The sequence below is a fragment of the Primulina eburnea genome, chromosome 2 (genome assembly GCF_022965805.1).
Source record: "Primulina eburnea isolate SZY01 chromosome 2, ASM2296580v1, whole genome shotgun sequence".
Taxonomy (NCBI): Eukaryota; Viridiplantae; Streptophyta; class Magnoliopsida; order Lamiales; family Gesneriaceae; genus Primulina; species Primulina eburnea.
Genome location: NC_133102.1, coordinates 9,104,203 through 9,120,738, shown reverse-complemented (window position 1 = coordinate 9,120,738; position 16,536 = coordinate 9,104,203). Strand labels below are relative to the sequence as shown.

Below are 16,536 nucleotides of genomic sequence, written 5' to 3'. Positions count from 1 at the left end.
ACTTTCTCCTGACCCTACTTCTCGGTTCTCCCTTTTTGAGGAAGATTAGCATGTGTATATATATATACCAACGTTGCATGATAGAGAAACGTGGCACAATTTCATGTATCTTGATCGGCGCTCGAGCGGTTAATCTTTACCGCTCGGGCGCGAAGCTTTCTGTCCGAAGCATTTTCCTAATGCACCTTGGCGCTCGGGCGGTCAAAAACTACCGCCCGGGCGCCACATCTTCTATCCAAGACGTGCTTCTATTGAACTTTGGCGCTCGGGCGGTCATTTCTTACCGCTCGGGCGCAACTGGTTATGTTCAAAGATTGCACCCTTCATATAAAATCTTATTTCGTGTCTCGATTAATCCTCTCTTAATCATATCAAATTATACTTCAATAATTACAGATTATTAGGATTAAATTTCCGGGCATTACAGTTATTGCGGCATATTGGTCACTGAATTTACTATAACATTTATAAGAAATTTATGTGTATATATATATCCCTATAGGTTTGTTGACTATTTTACAAATGGTGGTACTGCCCTTATCTTATTAAATAAATTAATTTTCAAATTACTATAATACCATATCTCAAAAAATAAATTAACATATGTATCTAGAAATTTGACAAATAGTTTTGATATTATTGAATCGTATCTTTTTTAAAAAAAATAATACATTATACAAACAATAATTTCACAATTTTTTTTTAAAAAAAAATAGATTATTTGTAGTAGTATAATTGTTCTTGTTAAAGTACGTGTCTAGCGAGTCAACTTGTAAGTGGAGCTTTATTGATTTTTATGTAAAAAAATATTTATTTTAATAATATTTTATAGTTTTATCCCATTATGACATGTAGTTTATCTGTATATACATGTAAGCTGCATAGATAAAGCCTTTGAATATAATATAAGTATCATGAGGTACGGTGCACAAGTCACTTGGATCATGAAATTCATTAGAAAGTGTAATTTATATTCTAAATTCATTTCTAGTTGATTCAGTAACCTAAAACAGTGATAAATATCGTTCAAACTCGATACTAGCATCTGTGATGTTAACTTCATGTTTCATTGGTATCGGCATAGAGATGTCCACTCATACATATAAGTGATCATATGTTGATTGCACTGAACAACCCTACCTTGGACTTTCCAAGTAATTATCATTTATCGAGTGGATTAGTTCGCGATTATAGTTATACAAAATTAGTCCGTTGACCTGGGACAACATAGAGGCTCTACGTACTAGCACTGCACTTTTACTTGTTTATTGACTCCAGAAGAGTCGTCAGGTGGTGAGATTGGGTTTAGTCCCAACATACGTAGGAGGCGACGTATTGTAGTTAGATATTCACTGCTGACCTACATGTGTTGATATCCAATGTATCCTGATTAGTTAATAGTACAAGAAATTTCCGGCCATAGTAAGACAAATGCATTATGAAAAGATGTTTCCTTAATTGTACATACGATGCCACTATGATTACTCAAATATACATCACATTGTTATCGAATTTATTTGAAACTCTCAACATACCAATGGTTGCGTATTCGATCGGGATATATGTGTTGAAGTTACCGTAGTGTTCGCTAACCATAATTTATTGGTTTTTACATGCACTATCAAGGATAACTAGGGGATCATAGTGTAATGCTACTAGACGTTCTTATAATGATATGAATGATGCAATTATACGTGAGTACTTCTGCCGTTATTGATCAAGTGGTTGATGAAAATAAAAAGGTTAATTAGGATAAGATCTACATAAAGATCATCCAGTTCAAGCTTCTTGTGTTATTTTGATTCCCTCATGGTCAATGTCTTTACGTCCCACTCTCTTGACAGAACTCGTATTACCTTCAAAGCAAGCTCACGATTAGTATATTCTTTGTCAAGAGCGAAAAGTTCAATAACAATGCTACAAAATTACTCAGCAAACACATTTAGGTTGGGTCTTCCCCGGTTTTATTTTTCCATTGTAAAAATTTTGTATGGCCATAGTGCATTTGTTCCCTTTAGTTTGGTCATTCCCTTCACACAACTGAGTCAATTTATCTCAGATCTCATTTGCAGTTGAACACATCTTGATTGTGCTAAACATGTTATTTTCTAGAGTCTTGTATAGAATATCATTGGAAACGTTATCTATATATGCTTTCTTCTTTGCTTTAATTCATCCACTCAGGTCAACGCTTCTCCACCATCTGATCTCCATCTTCTGTTATTGCGATTGCGATGTTAATTAACTTTGAGGATCTTCATGAGTCCATCTATGATGATATACCACATGTTGTCATCCTAGGTAGAAAGATTTGTCTACATACGAATTTTTAATCATCATAGTATTCTTTTGAGAACATTGAAATCTCGTTAAAAGAAGTCGTGAATATATTTATCATAGTCGAGAAAAACTAGCTCTGACACTTATTAAGATCGTGTTTAGAAGATAGAGGATACATTCTTGAAACTCTTTTCGAAATATTTTAGTTTGTGAGGCACATTTATTATAATTACAGGTAATTATCAAAAAATATTGATTAATTTAAAACTGCAACGGAATATGGTTTAAAATAATTGAAATGAAACTCAAGGCATATAAAAAATTCGGCATGACCTCTCCGTAAATAGAACATACCAAAAATTTAAAATACCTATAAAAGAAAATGACTCAAGGAAGACGATGATGTACTCATAAATAGTTACACACAAGCGCCAACTAGAAATAAATCAACAATTCACAAGAAGCAGTTCAATAAAGTCTCCAAGGCTGTCAACAATATAAACTAAATCAAAAATCACAACAACTTCAAATAATCATACTGATGCATGAGACATCTCCCCGGTAATTAAAATAAGAAATATAGCTGAGAAGAACTCTAAATAATATATATAAACTAATTAGGAGACTCCAACATCTGACAACCTAATAATCATATCTCACTCAACAGGCGGCAGCCAGTGATCTCACGGAAGTTCAGAGGCTGGAGCTTGCTAGAAACTCGCTAGAGAAGCTCTAAACTCAGCTGAAAGTCTACTGAAACACAAGGAAGGTGTAGGGCTTCGACTAAAAACTCAAAGGTCATAAAATACCCCAGAAAATTAACCAAACTCTCACCTAAATCAAATCAAGAGCTCGCGCACAACCAGCTGGGAAACAAGACTCGCGCTTGGCTTTGATTTAAATTCGATCTTCTTCATTTCAGGTCGTTGTTGGCTGTTCAGTCTTCAGCTCCAGCTCAGGGTGGTCGAGATCCAATTTCCGAGCAGTGCGATGGTTGTACGAATGAGCAGAAGGTGGCCGATAAGTTCGGTTGGGAAAGGGTTTCAATTTTTCTTCTTTCTTCACTAATAATAGTAATTGGGCCAATTTATCCCTATTTTGTATTTATTTGGCTCTTATGTATTATTTAAACTCCAAATATATTTTATATCATCTAATTTTCTTATATTTTAAAATACATATTTTTAACACATTTACTAAATTTATTTGGCATAAATATTATTTTAACTCCTTAACTCAATAATTATTTAATTATGTCAAATTAATGGATAATTAATTTACAAGGCCTTACACAGCTTAAGATGGTTGTCAAACTAGAATCAACAGTTGTCAACCATAAAAGTCTTTTTTTTTACCGGAAAGATGCGGCTGGACCATTAAAAATGATTTTCAAAGTGCGAAAAGATGTGGCAGAATCTGGATAATGATATATTCAAATTATTAAGCTTTTAACAAATTAAATCAAATAACAGTAAATAGGATAATGAAAGCAACACAATAGATATTGAGTGAGTCTCATGTGAGACCGTCTCACGGGTCATAATCCGTGAGACGGGTCAACCTTATCCATATTCACAACAAAAAGTAATACTCTTAGCATAAAAAGTAATACCTTTTCATGGATGACCCAAATAAGAGATCCGTCTCACAAATACGACCCGTGAGACCGTCTCACACAAGTTTTTGCCATAGATATTTACAGAAGTTCAAAGATTTATTCCTTCTAAATATCTTTTTCTTCCATATAAGAATTAATTCATTAGAAGACTTTAATTTTACAACAGTTTGTACAAATCCACTTTAATTTAAAACTTATCTCTTGCCAATTCGTAGTACTACTTAAACAACAATACATCATTGTAAATGTAAATGAATCCTCATAAAAACTTATCTCTTGCCAATTCGTAGTACTACTTAAACAACAATACATCATTGTAAATGTAAATGAATCCTCATATTCAATCGATTCAACAACTCTTGACAACAATCAAACAACGACTTGAGAAGTTACGAGAAGCCCTGGTTGATCCTTGATGATATGTAATATAATTGAACATGATGTCATGTAAGAAGTTTAAAAACGTTTCAAATAAGTGTGTTCGGAAATATTAAGAAATTTGAGAGCTTGCAGACTTGTAAGTTGCTTTGGGCAGCCTCAAATGAATGAAAACACTCACAATTTATATTTGCCCTTGATTTTAATTTTCAAATCCTTGCAACATTCGACTTCTAATTTATTTGATGCAAAAGAAAATTTGTTAAGTCATTTCTTGATTCATCGTACTCTGCATTAAATGATTTGTTACCGCTTTGCCATAAATGGTAAAAAATGGCTCCGAAAAAATTTATATTTAAGAGAGAGAAGACTGCAACAATTCTTTTCATTCAGTTTTTTTGATGATCTTGTTTCTTGTGCATTGTTGTTTAAAAAAATCTTATGATATAAATAAGCTGGTAGGTAGGATTGTTTTGAACTTTGTGAAGTCCAGATCGAAGACCAAATGCACTGAGGCTTGCAGAGTTCGGTTGAGCTTGAGAAAAATCTAGTTCGATAGTAAGATGTCCAATTTGAATTATTACGACTGGACATATAATACAATTGAGCACTTATATGATCCAATATTGAGTAGTCCAGTTTTGGAAGACAATGCGGTTAAACTTCTTGAACTCCAGTCTGGTACCTGAAAACACATTAAAAGGCAGCTGAATTCTATAACAATTTGTTTGTTATCGTTAAATTTAAGGAATTATAACCCCACATTTTTACTAACTTTTATATAATATTACATCTTTTTATTTAATATCGAGTTCCTCCTTATTTTATTTAATATTAGATATCACAAAAAAAAAAAAATCTGCTATCACCCATCAGTAGTTGCACACAAATTAAAATTATGTCTGTTTAATTCAAATCTTATCAAAGTTGAAATGATCACATTTCTCATTTAATCCAAATTTATTTTAAAACAACTGATACTAGGATTTCTCTTCGGTTAATGGCAAAAACTTGTGTGAGACGGTCTCACGGGTCGTATTATGTGAGACAGATCTTTATTTGGATAATCCATGAAAAGTATTACTTATTATGCTAAAAGTATTATTTTTTATTGTGAATATGGGTAAGGTTGACCCGTCTCATAGATTGTGATCCGTGAGACGATCTCACATGAGACCTACTCTCGGTTAATTGGTTGCCTTCAAAAGTGAATGCATAAAAAAAAACAACTGCGATAAATTCTGCTAGCTGTATAACGCCATAATTAAATTTTAAAATATAATATATTAAATTTATTATTTCCACCCTAATAATTAATTAAAGTACTTAAATTTGAATTACTAATATATGGTTTATTTCAACTTGTTAAAAGTAATGTACATATGCAAATAATTAACACAAATGGTAAAATATTTGACAAAATTTTATAGAACTTTGAAATAAATATCGAGCCCAACTCAATGGCGCATTTTTGTCCGTTAAATCAAATTCGGGACGCCCGATCAAATACCAAAGCCCGAATTGTCCGTTAAATAAAATTTGGGAAGCCCGGTCAAATACCAAAGCCCGAATTCACGTTTTCCAGTTGGTTGGAATCTCCACCAAATTCCATTTAACTGAGTCTCCATTTTATGATGAATATGCACATCGAAATTCCAAAGTATTAGGTATATCTAAAATAAAGTTTTCTTTATTTGATAAGATTAACAGATGAATTATTTGATCGCTAAACTTATATATGAAATATTGTCAAAACAATCTTACGTATTTGTCTATTTTGTGTTTTGGTCATGTATTATGTTTTAGTTTTTAATATTTTTTGTTGGAGTGCTGACGTGACGTTATAAAATATTGATATGACACCAGAAAACGATGTCATGACACCATAAAATTCTGCCTTATCCGAGAACAAGTGAACAATCTATCAAAAAAAGAAAAATAATAAAAACATAACCTAATTTATTGTACCAAAACTCAAATCTGAATATTTTCATGACTAAAATACAAAATAGACAAACTTGATAGATGATTTTGGCTATTACCCTTATGTAAATATATGGATATATGTACGAGAAAACTATATTTCTGGCCTGTAATTTATATTTTTTTTTCTAGTTTTAGTCAAGTTAGCGTTGAATTTAGTCTAGTAACATGCATATTTTTTTTTATTTTTTGTCGTGTTACGACGAATTTTCATTTTTACTCTCGTAATTTTCATTTTTTGTCATTTAATTTGGTCTTTTTATTTTTTTTCTCGGAAGCTGACAAGTTGATCGAGACATGATTAAAAATAAAAATTCATAGTTCAGAACAAAAAATGAAAAAAATTCAAAAATAAAAGACTAAAAATAAAAATTTATTGTTGACAAGATCAATTTTTTTTTTTTAAAAAATACAAATTACACATAAAAAATGTGTACTTTTTTCTCGTATACCCACATAATGAAAAACGCATTGGTCATACGTAGTTGCGGACACGCAAATAGCCTTCTCGACCTACTCTACCAGTTGTCCCCTTTGATTATATAAATAATATTATGTATATTTTATATTAGAGTATGTCTTTTGTGACACGATCTCACGGATCTTTATCTATGAGACAGGTCAACTCTACCCATATTCACAATAAAAAGTAATAGTTGTATCATAAAATATAATACTTTTTTATTAATGACCCAAATAGATATCTGTCTCACGAAATAAAACTCATGAGACCGTCGCACACAAATTTTTGTCTTTATATTAATATATCGTGGCATTTAAGTCAATTTGTTTTGTATTTAAAATAAATACGTAGTACAAATTGTATCAGAGAGGATTAGAAACTGGGAAATACACGAGATTCTCCGCTCCAGCTGAAGGTAATTTTTTTGCCACCTTTTTCCTTTTTCAGTTTTCAGTCAATAAAAATTATGAATCTTGATGATCCAAATGAATGAAAAAGCAACAAACATTTACTGTTATGCATATGTTTATTTCTGGGCTGAACGGATTCTTGGCGTATTATTGTTGTTCATATTTTACCAATACCGGTCTTTGTGCATATATATGAGCGTGTGTTTTTTTTTTTTTTTTGCGGAGCTGTAAATAATGAAAACACTAAATGGTATCTGTGTTTTTGTTTCACATCTGCAGGTTGAATATTTGGATAATTTTACTGTATTTGCGTATGTGTTAAAGAGGATTTTTGAGGTGACAAGAGATTTGAGTTCTGATTTTTGCTTGGGGGGTTGATGAAGAAGGAGAGTGATTGTTGGAATTAGGATAGTAAAAATATCAAATTTGTTAAGGAATCCCTCACCTTGCAAATATCTTTAGAATCCCTCTTTAGTGACGGCAAGATTTTTTGGTTTTTGCATGTAGCCTCCAAAAATATTTATTTATAGTTTTTTATTGAAGATTGCCAAATGAAATTTGGGATTTAGGATCCGTATGTAAAGTAACTTTTCCTTTGATCTTGGTAAAAAAATATAAATTTTGTTCACTATTTAAAAGATTAAGCGATGTCTTCGGTTTCAGTAAAAAGAATGATACCCTCAAGGCTTCTTTCATTCCTAATTGCATTTTCGGTGTCGCTTTTGATAATCTCTTCGTTGTCCCTTCTTGAGTTGAGTGACGATTCTTTCATAACTAAATCAGTTCTTCAGTTTATTTTTGTTAACAATGCATCGACTTATTCAAAACCAAATGTTCCCATGTCCCTGATCGAAACTTTTGAGATAAAAGACATTGCTAGTGAAGAAGTGGGTAATCAAGTTTCTAATCCGATGAATAATGTAGAGGAACTGGAGAAGTATGAGAGGAAGTTATGTAACAAAGGTCGGGCTCGTCTTAAGGTGTATATGTATGACTTGCCTACTGATTTTCACTTTGGGTTATTGGGCTGGAAGGGAGGAAAAAATCAGATATGGCCTAATGTGAGTTACAAAAATTCAATACCATCTTACCCTGGTGGTTTGAATTTACAGCATAGTACAGAGTACTGGCTGACTCTTGATCTTCTTGCCTCGGTTACTGAAGATGTAACGAGGCCGTGTGGTGCAATTAGAGTGCACAATTCAAGCGAATCGGATGTAATATTTGTTCCATTTTTCTCATCTTTGAGTTATAACCGACATTCGAATCGTCATGGGAAGCAAATGCTAAGTGTCAATAGGTTGCTCCAAGAACGACTGGTGGACTTTCTGAGAGGTCGGAAAGAGTGGAAGCGATTGGGTGGGAGGGATCATTTGATTGTAGCCCACCATCCAAACAGTATGCTGGTTGCTCGGAAAAAGCTCGGTTCAGCAATGTTTGTGCTTTCAGATTTTGGGAGATACCCAGTTGAAATAGCAAACCTTGACAAGGATATAATTGCTCCTTACAAGCATATGGTAAGGACAGTTCCATCTGTGGATTCAGCTACATTTAGTGAACGACCCACGTTGGTGTATTTTCAAGGAGCAATTTATCGGAAAGATGTAAGTTTCTGTATCTACTTTGCCATTATTAAGAAACTCTTTTGATATTTGTTTTGGTTATGATTAATGCTCGTATGACATGTGGTTCAAATTAGCTTACCACTTATCCTTAGATGGCTGGCTTGAATAACAAATGGTAATTGTGCTTGATGTGTTTTTTCTTTGCTTTCGGGAATGTGGATTTGCTTATCAAAAGTGTAAATGATAAGGCCATCTATCTTTTGTTTCGTCACCCAAGATTTGTGAAAACTGAATCGTAACTGCCACATATTCCTGCTCTGAGATAGCTTACGCTAGAGTGCTTGGAACAACTAATACTAACAAATATATTGTATTCATGGATATTTGTTGGGTGCTCAGGGTGGTGTGATTCGACAAGAACTATACTACCTTCTTAAGGACGAGAAAGATGTACACTTCGCATTCGGAAGTGCTCAGGCAAACGGGATAAAGCAGGCTAGCAAAGGGATGTCGTCGTCCAAATTTTGCCTGAATATAGCTGGAGATACACCTTCATCAAACCGTCTATTTGATGCTATTGCGAGTCACTGTGTTCCTGTCATAATTAGTGACGAAATTGAGCTACCATTTGAAGACATCCTCGATTATTCAGAATTCTGCATATTTGTACGTGCTGTTGATGCTGTGAAAAAGGGTCACCTCCTGAGTTATCTCAGAGGTGTCACACGAGCAAAATGGACCAAAATGTGGGAAAGACTGAAAGAAGTTAGCAAACACTTTGAATACCAATATCCAAGTCAGCAGTGTGATGCTGTCGATATGATTTGGCAGTCAGTTAATCGAAAAAAATCATCCACTCAGTTGAACGTTCACCGGAAGAATAGGTACAGAAGATCTCAGATTGTCTAAGGAACCAACTGACTTCATAACTGCTCGCTCGGAATCAGAAATACGGTATTTGCATTAACAAGTTTGGTGGTAAGTGCTTGAAAATATGAAGACTAAGTTTGATTCTCATGTTTATGTTTCTCTGCCTCTTTACCATACCATTTTTAGGCACATTGTGTTGAAACATTTACTCAGACAAATTTCATATGGGATTCTTGATTAGAATTTGTAGATCAAGTTGTTGGTTCTTATTTTCAAGTTGGTCTAACAAACGAGAATTATGGCAAAATCATCAAAAGCTAGAGAAATATCAAAAGGAGATTTGAACTAAGATTCCATAATATCTGATATAATTGTTGCATACTTGTCCGAGTTACATTAAATGAGGTTTCTATATTAACAAAGGGCATTCATTTAAAGCAACATAAACGATTGAAAAAAGAAAAAAAAACAATTGTTTAAACGTAGAAGCAACAAAAATTGATCACCCTTACTTTCTGCATCCATTATAATCTCTACATTGACTTCTGCCTTTGAATTTGCAGCATATATACATCAACATTTGTTGTGAATAGGGTCTGGCCCTCGTCGAAACCTTCTTTTTCCCGACTGATATGAAGCGAAACTCATTGCAGGTGCTGGGGCGAGACCCGTAGGCACATTCATTTCTTGCAAGGCATCAAGATTTGGAATATGGGTACTTCTCGATCCGAAGACTCTGTCCGTTCGAATACACAAGCACCCAACACAAAAAAATATGAGAAGGATGATGATCTTGCAAGTCAAGCGGCTCATATTTTGCACTACAAAAACTTCTTGTTGAAAAAAAAAGAATGATGAAAGAATATTTGTTGTCTTGAACTGTGCTCTTTGTGTTTCTAATGCCATATTTGCATCTTGTTTTCTTGTGTGGTTAAAGCAATAAAGTACCGAAGGGGTCCCATAACATTTAGAGAAGATTTATCCCAATCACGAGCCTGTCAAAGTAGCAATAGGAAACTGTTTTAGAAGAAGCTGACAGGTTTGAATAAAAGAATGTTGGAAAGCATCATTGTTTAGAAGCCAAGAATCTTGCCTCGGTTCCTCACATTCAACAATCATGGTCTTTTTGCCTTTGCGCTTTTAGACCAGTTTCAAAAATTTGGAGGATAATGTTACCAAAAATGGTTCAAATTCATGTGTTTGCTTCGAGCGTTTTATTACTATTACTTACCAAAGATTCCATAGTTAGGATACATGTGTGTGTGCGCGCGCTCGCGTGCGCTAGTGCATGACACATCTATCTGAATGTGTGGCCAGTGAAAAAAATAGAGAAGTAAATATTTCTGTATATAAATTGGAAGGAGCTCAAGTCGCCCTCGAACACGTTGGAGTTTAAGCGATCATTACATTATTAATTATGTTTTTTTAAAACTATAACATTTTTTATCGAAGAAAATTATATTTTTAGTTTTGTATTTTTTTGTTTTTTTTTCGATTTTGATAATCTATATTATAACATTTCATCCTTAGTTTTGTATGTTTTAAATTTTGGCAATTATTGTCTTTTTTTAACTAGGATCAGCAGTGCAATGGTGAAACATTAACAGTATGTCGAAAAAAAGACTAAAATTATAATAACAAAACCAAAGATAATTGGTAAGATTGAAATTGAACAAATATATAATTAAAATTACAAAGAGACAATAATATTTCCTATTTATTATTATTTATAATATTTCCTATTTATTATGTTGATGTTGTAGAAAGATCGCAAGGGAAAAAAATGACTGAATGAAAGAATTGACATTTCATCGTAGAATTGATAGGCAAGCCAACCAAAGTTACATTGGATGGCAACGGCGGCAAAGTGAACATTCCTAAAACCAAATAAATGTTCCACCAAAATAATTTAAACTAAAATTCCTGAAAATACAAAGAATTTGCTTTATGCAGAAACCACTTTAGAATTGAGATATTTTATCGATCTATGCTCCAAAAATAAGAGTCTTGGTATCCTGTTCTTGATGGATATCCTTTATGCTTTATTTTTGTTGAGAGGGTTTTGTTAAAATTGATTTTCAAACTCGAAATTTTATCTCAAAATTGATATTTTACATCTTATGACAAGCATGAGGAAGTAGGAACTATAAGAGTTTCTTTCTCCTACAACATAATATTCTCCGATTACAGTAAAATTCGTACATTAAAAACATCTGAAAGTGTTACCGACTACGTTTACGTTACTTACTCACTAGCCTATAATATCATTATCACGTTTTTCATCGACAGTCCGTTGAGCTACCAAAACTTTCCACCTACGACCTTCACGCACCAGAAGACAATGAAAGATACACACCACAATGTCGGAAGCTTCAAGTGATCGCAATTCTGGAGATCTCGTGCGGGCTCTTTCCGGTCACCTCAAATCAGAAGAGTACGCTTCTCGACCGTGCTATTTCCGGTGAACAAACTCAAAGATTCCAAAATCAGAAGGTAAATCGAGGTAGTTGGAAATTTCTTATTCCGAAGATTTTTCGAATTTCGGATTTTGTAGGTAAAATATGTGCATGAAAAATCAAACACTCAAGCCGTCGGATATAAAAATCGGGTTCGGTGGCTGCCTTGATGTATTTTCGATTATTTTTTATTCTTTATTTATAATCTTGAATTGACATTGAATTGTGGCCTGATTACACGTAACTTATCTATTTTCCGTTGTTAAAATTTGGCTGCATTCTGAGAATTTATTTAATTAATGACTCAAGCAGATTATCTTATTTTGCACGAGCTAGGCAGCATATCGTTAAAATAATTTTTCGAATTTTGCATCAATTGTTTGTCGAGCTAGCCAGCATAGTATGTGTAGCAATTTTAATTTTGTTATTTTCATATTTATAGAATGGAAGAAAACAGCGGCGATGAACTGCATACATTCCCCAAGTTGGAGACAATCAAAAGCCAGAAATAGGGATGAAATTCGAATCTTTAGAGGAGGCGTTTTCGTTCTACAAACAATACACACGAGAATCTGGTTTTAGTGCAAGAATGAGCAATAGCAAAAAAAATAAGAAAACAAAAGAAATTATCTGGAAAAAATTTGTATGCTTTAAAGAAGGACATACAGATGCAATCAGATGGAGTAAACAATCAAAAAGTGATGAACCAGTAAAGGAAAGAGCTCGTGGTGATATTAGAACTGGATGTTAGTCAAAGATTTCAGTTGTGAAGGAACAAACTAGTCTAGGTTGGGTTGTTAATACCTTCATGGAAAGTCATAATCATCCACTATCAACTCCTTCAAAGGTGCATTTGTTACGCTCACATCGTACTATTTCTGCGGCAAAGAAAGCACTTAGTCAATAGTTTGCAGAAGCGAATGTACCTACTTGTCAACAAATGTGATTGTTTGAAATAGAGTTTGGAGGGCATGAACATGTAGGTTGCACAGAAAGAGATATAAGAGACTACGAGAAAACGCTTAGGGATGAGCACAAGGGTATTGATGCCGAAACATTGATTGATTTCTTTCTGTCTGAGAAAGACAAGAGTTCAACTTTCTTTTTTGATTACGAGACTGATTCAGACAATAGATTTATTCGGTGTTTTTGGGCGGATCCTGTATCAAGGAGGGCATACACTGCATTTGGTGATGTAGTGGTGTTTGATACTACGTATAACACCAAAAAATATGGGATGATTTTTGCACCATTTGTAAGAGTTAATCATCATCATCAGACCATTGTTTTTGGTTGTGGATTTTTGAGTGATGAGAAAATTGATTCTTTTGTTTGGTTGCTTAATATGTTTCTAGAAGCCATGCCTAAAGGAGCACCAAACTTGATCGTAACTGACCAGGATCCTGCTATGACGAAATCCATAGCTGAAGTTTTCCCTAAAACAATACATCGATATTGTTTGTGGCACATTCTAAACAAATTCCCAGATAAATTGAACCCGGTGACATTCCGTGACCACTATCAAAGCATAAAAAATGTCATTGTACATCCTACGACTTCTATTGAATTTGAGAGATCATGGGAAGAGGTTATGAATTGTGCTAACTTGGTAGAAAATGAATGGCTGTCATTGATGTTTGAGTTGCGACATAAGTGGGTGCCGACATATTCCAACCATGTATTTTCTGCAGGAATGTAAAGTAGTCAGATGTCTGAAAGTTCACATGAATTTTTCAAGAGGTACGTCTGTAGCAAGAACTCATTGGTGGATTTTGTAATTCGTTTCAATAAGGCACTTTGACAACAAAGACACAATGAGTTAGTTGCCGATCATACTGATATGAACGAGCGGCCAAAGGTTAAATCGAACTGGCCAATGAAATTGCAAATGGTGAATGTATACCAAAAATAAATGGTTGGAATTTCAAAATGAAATCAGTCTGAGTCATGGTTATTATGTGCAACAAGCATCTATCGGAATTGAGTTTGGGGTTTACAATGTCATTAATTTTCAAGGTTTTTCTTCTGCCAAACATAGGCTGCTTACGCATGACATACAAAGAGACGATATATCATGTAGTCGCATGAAATTTCAATTTGAGGGTATTCCGTGAAGGCATATGTTAGCATTTTTTCGTATCAACCAAGTGTTCCACTTACCTGGTCAGTATATACTCAAACGGTGGACAAAAGATGCAAAGATTAGCGTACTATACACTATTGCTGAGAAAAATGTGGTCGACGATCCAGAAAGGTGTTTGACGTCTAGACATATGAGGTTATCTTGTAAAGCTTCATCTTTAATTGATGTTGTATCTTTCAGTGATGAGGGGACAAACTTCTTGGCTGAACAGTTTGATTCTATTGATAGCAAAACAAAGGAAATGAATATTAATAGAACATTATGCAGTGGAATTCAAAGTAGGAGAACCTCGGATGGAGCCATTGGTATCATTGATCCTTCAGAAATTGGAACAAAAGGACGTGGGAAGAGACTAAAATCATCGAAGGAGAATTCAACATCAAGGGGCAGAAAGTGTCGTGGATGCGGGCGTCGAGGTATGTCACATGACAAACGCAACTGTCCAAATTTGAAAGACGGGTATGTATTGATTATTTTTTAAAAAAGTTAATAATTTCTTTAATATTAGTACGGATGACAAAGTTCGTTTATCAGGTCAACTGTAAATAATGATAACACAGATGAGAACTCAAATGAAGAAAATTTTGGATCAATAGATGGTAACTCAAATACATAAATTATTTTAGCATTTAAATTTTGTTTCTTTGATAATATTTTTCTAATCATCGTCTTCATATTTACAGGTAGTACAAACATGTGAACAACTAGAATGGGCTTTGATGACTGAAATTAATCTGTACGTATTTATGTTTCTGCTGCTGGTACTTGTATGGTGTTAAATTTTGATTACATATGTTTTCCTCTAAAATGTTTGTGCTATATTAAAGTTAAACTTTAATTATATATTTTGTTGGAAAGATGCTCCATTTTCGTTGCAGACTCAGGTTTGTTTTCCCCATTACTTTGTGTAAATTAATTTTTCAAATTTGGCACTACTCTTTTTAGGGCACTGGACAACATCACATGGGAAAAAAGCTTTCCACTCATCTGCCATCGCAACTTTACATAACCTTTTTCCTTTGGCACAATCTTAACTGGGTGACGAACGTTTTTAGTATTTGTTACTCCTAAAATTCGTCTTTTCATTGCAAAAAAAATGCTTAGCTTGAAAAGGTTTTCAAAGCAGAAGGTTAAAAAACTTGGAAAAGGAGGACTAGTTCTGAAGGAGAAGAACATACTGAAGTTCATGAGCCATTATCCTTTCGTACCACGAGTTTTATGCACTGTTGCTAATCAAACACATGTTGCAATACTTCTAGACACTTGAATTGCTTGCTCTATGACCTTAATAATTCACAATGGGTTGAATGAAAATTCTACACAATTCTGTGCTGCTTCGATTGTAATGGCTATAGAAGTTTCGCACGAGGGGCGTATTTTTGAGAGATTGCTTGAGTTTTACATGTTTATGCTGTTTGTAAGATGGAGCTCCATTTGCTCGGATATAAACTTATGTAGAAAAAAAAAATTTCCACAATTCTTAAATATAAACATCACATACCAACATGTCTTAGGTCTTACCCATTTATCCTATGCTGCTTACTGCTGCTACAAGTACGTAGAAAATGACTAAAACTTGATAATGTATTTTCCAATTAAACAAAGGTAACAACTTCCAACAACATATTTAATCATGGTCACTAATTTGTAGAGATTTCAAATTCTCCTCAATCGCTTCCAAATTCTTCTTTATCTCATCCAAGTTCTGTTCTATCCCTTGCAACTTCTTTATTTTTTCTGTCTGCGAAACTTTTCTCCTCGTATTTGAACTTGAAAATGTAGGTAAACTTGAACTTTCATTTGCACTAGAGTTGGAAGAAGTGCCTGCAGCTTGTTTTACCATAAATGCGTCATAAGCTCTTTCTGCCTCATCTCTATTTTTGAAAGACTGGTGGACATCACCCTTATGTTCGGTAACTTTAGAAGATGCTTCTCCCCACGTATCATAAATACCTGGTTCACGTCCAACAAAGACAATATATGTTTTCCCCTAAAATGTACAAAAATTCACAAAAATTTTCAGCATGGAGACACAAAATATTATAACAACAAACAATTAATAATTTATAACTCACCATTGTCAAAACTCAGCAAAACAAGTACAATAATGACTATGGTCCTGTGCATAGCAAAATGAGTTGGAACTAGAACATGTATAGTATTTCAATCCAAGCTTGTAATCACACGTAAAAAGGAAATTGCATGGGACAAAAGAATTCTTACCATTCAAATTTCACCTTAAATCGAATTAGAAAATGTCAAATCTTCCCTCTAAGATTATTAAATTTTAAATAGCCATTTTGAAATATTGAAATTCGATATATTACAAAAAACGAAAATGTCAAATGTTCCATTCCACAATTTTTTTTT

General features: G+C 33.8%; 1 protein-coding gene across 5 annotated transcripts; it reads left to right on the top strand.

Annotated features, from left to right (window-relative positions):
- The first annotated feature begins 7,030 nt into the window (after positions 1 to 7,030).
- On the top strand, positions 7,031 to 10,490 carry LOC140822931 (probable arabinosyltransferase ARAD2). 5 transcript variants are annotated; one of them, XR_012116069.1, is made up of 4 exons: positions 7,031 to 7,137; positions 7,412 to 8,736; positions 9,097 to 9,675; positions 10,221 to 10,490. XR_012116069.1 is itself a non-coding variant. In XM_073183925.1 (4 exons), exons 2-3 carry the CDS (start codon positions 7,780 to 7,782, stop codon positions 9,604 to 9,606), a joined length of 1,467 nt encoding a protein of 488 aa, XP_073040026.1. In that variant the 5' UTR covers positions 7,031 to 7,137; positions 7,412 to 7,779; the 3' UTR covers positions 9,607 to 9,651; positions 10,221 to 10,490. The 5 variants fall into 5 exon arrangements, 3 of the variants coding, with proteins under 3 accessions (XP_073040026.1, XP_073040024.1, XP_073040023.1); XR_012116070.1 differs by having other exon boundaries at positions 10,131 to 10,490; XM_073183925.1 differs by having other exon boundaries at positions 9,097 to 9,651.
- The last annotated feature ends 6,046 nt before the right edge of the window (positions 10,491 to 16,536 follow it).

What these genes read in the sequence shown, in the direction of transcription:
- LOC140822931 (XM_073183925.1), top strand. Translation starts at nt 7,780, where the DNA reads ATGTCTTCGGTTTCAGTAAAAAGAATGATACCCTCAAGGCTTCTTTCA. An exon ending in GAGCAATTTATCGGAAAGAT is followed by an intron (nt 8,737 to 9,096) that starts GTAAGTTTCTGT and finishes TTGGGTGCTCAG; the next exon opens with GGTGGTGTGATTCGACAAGA.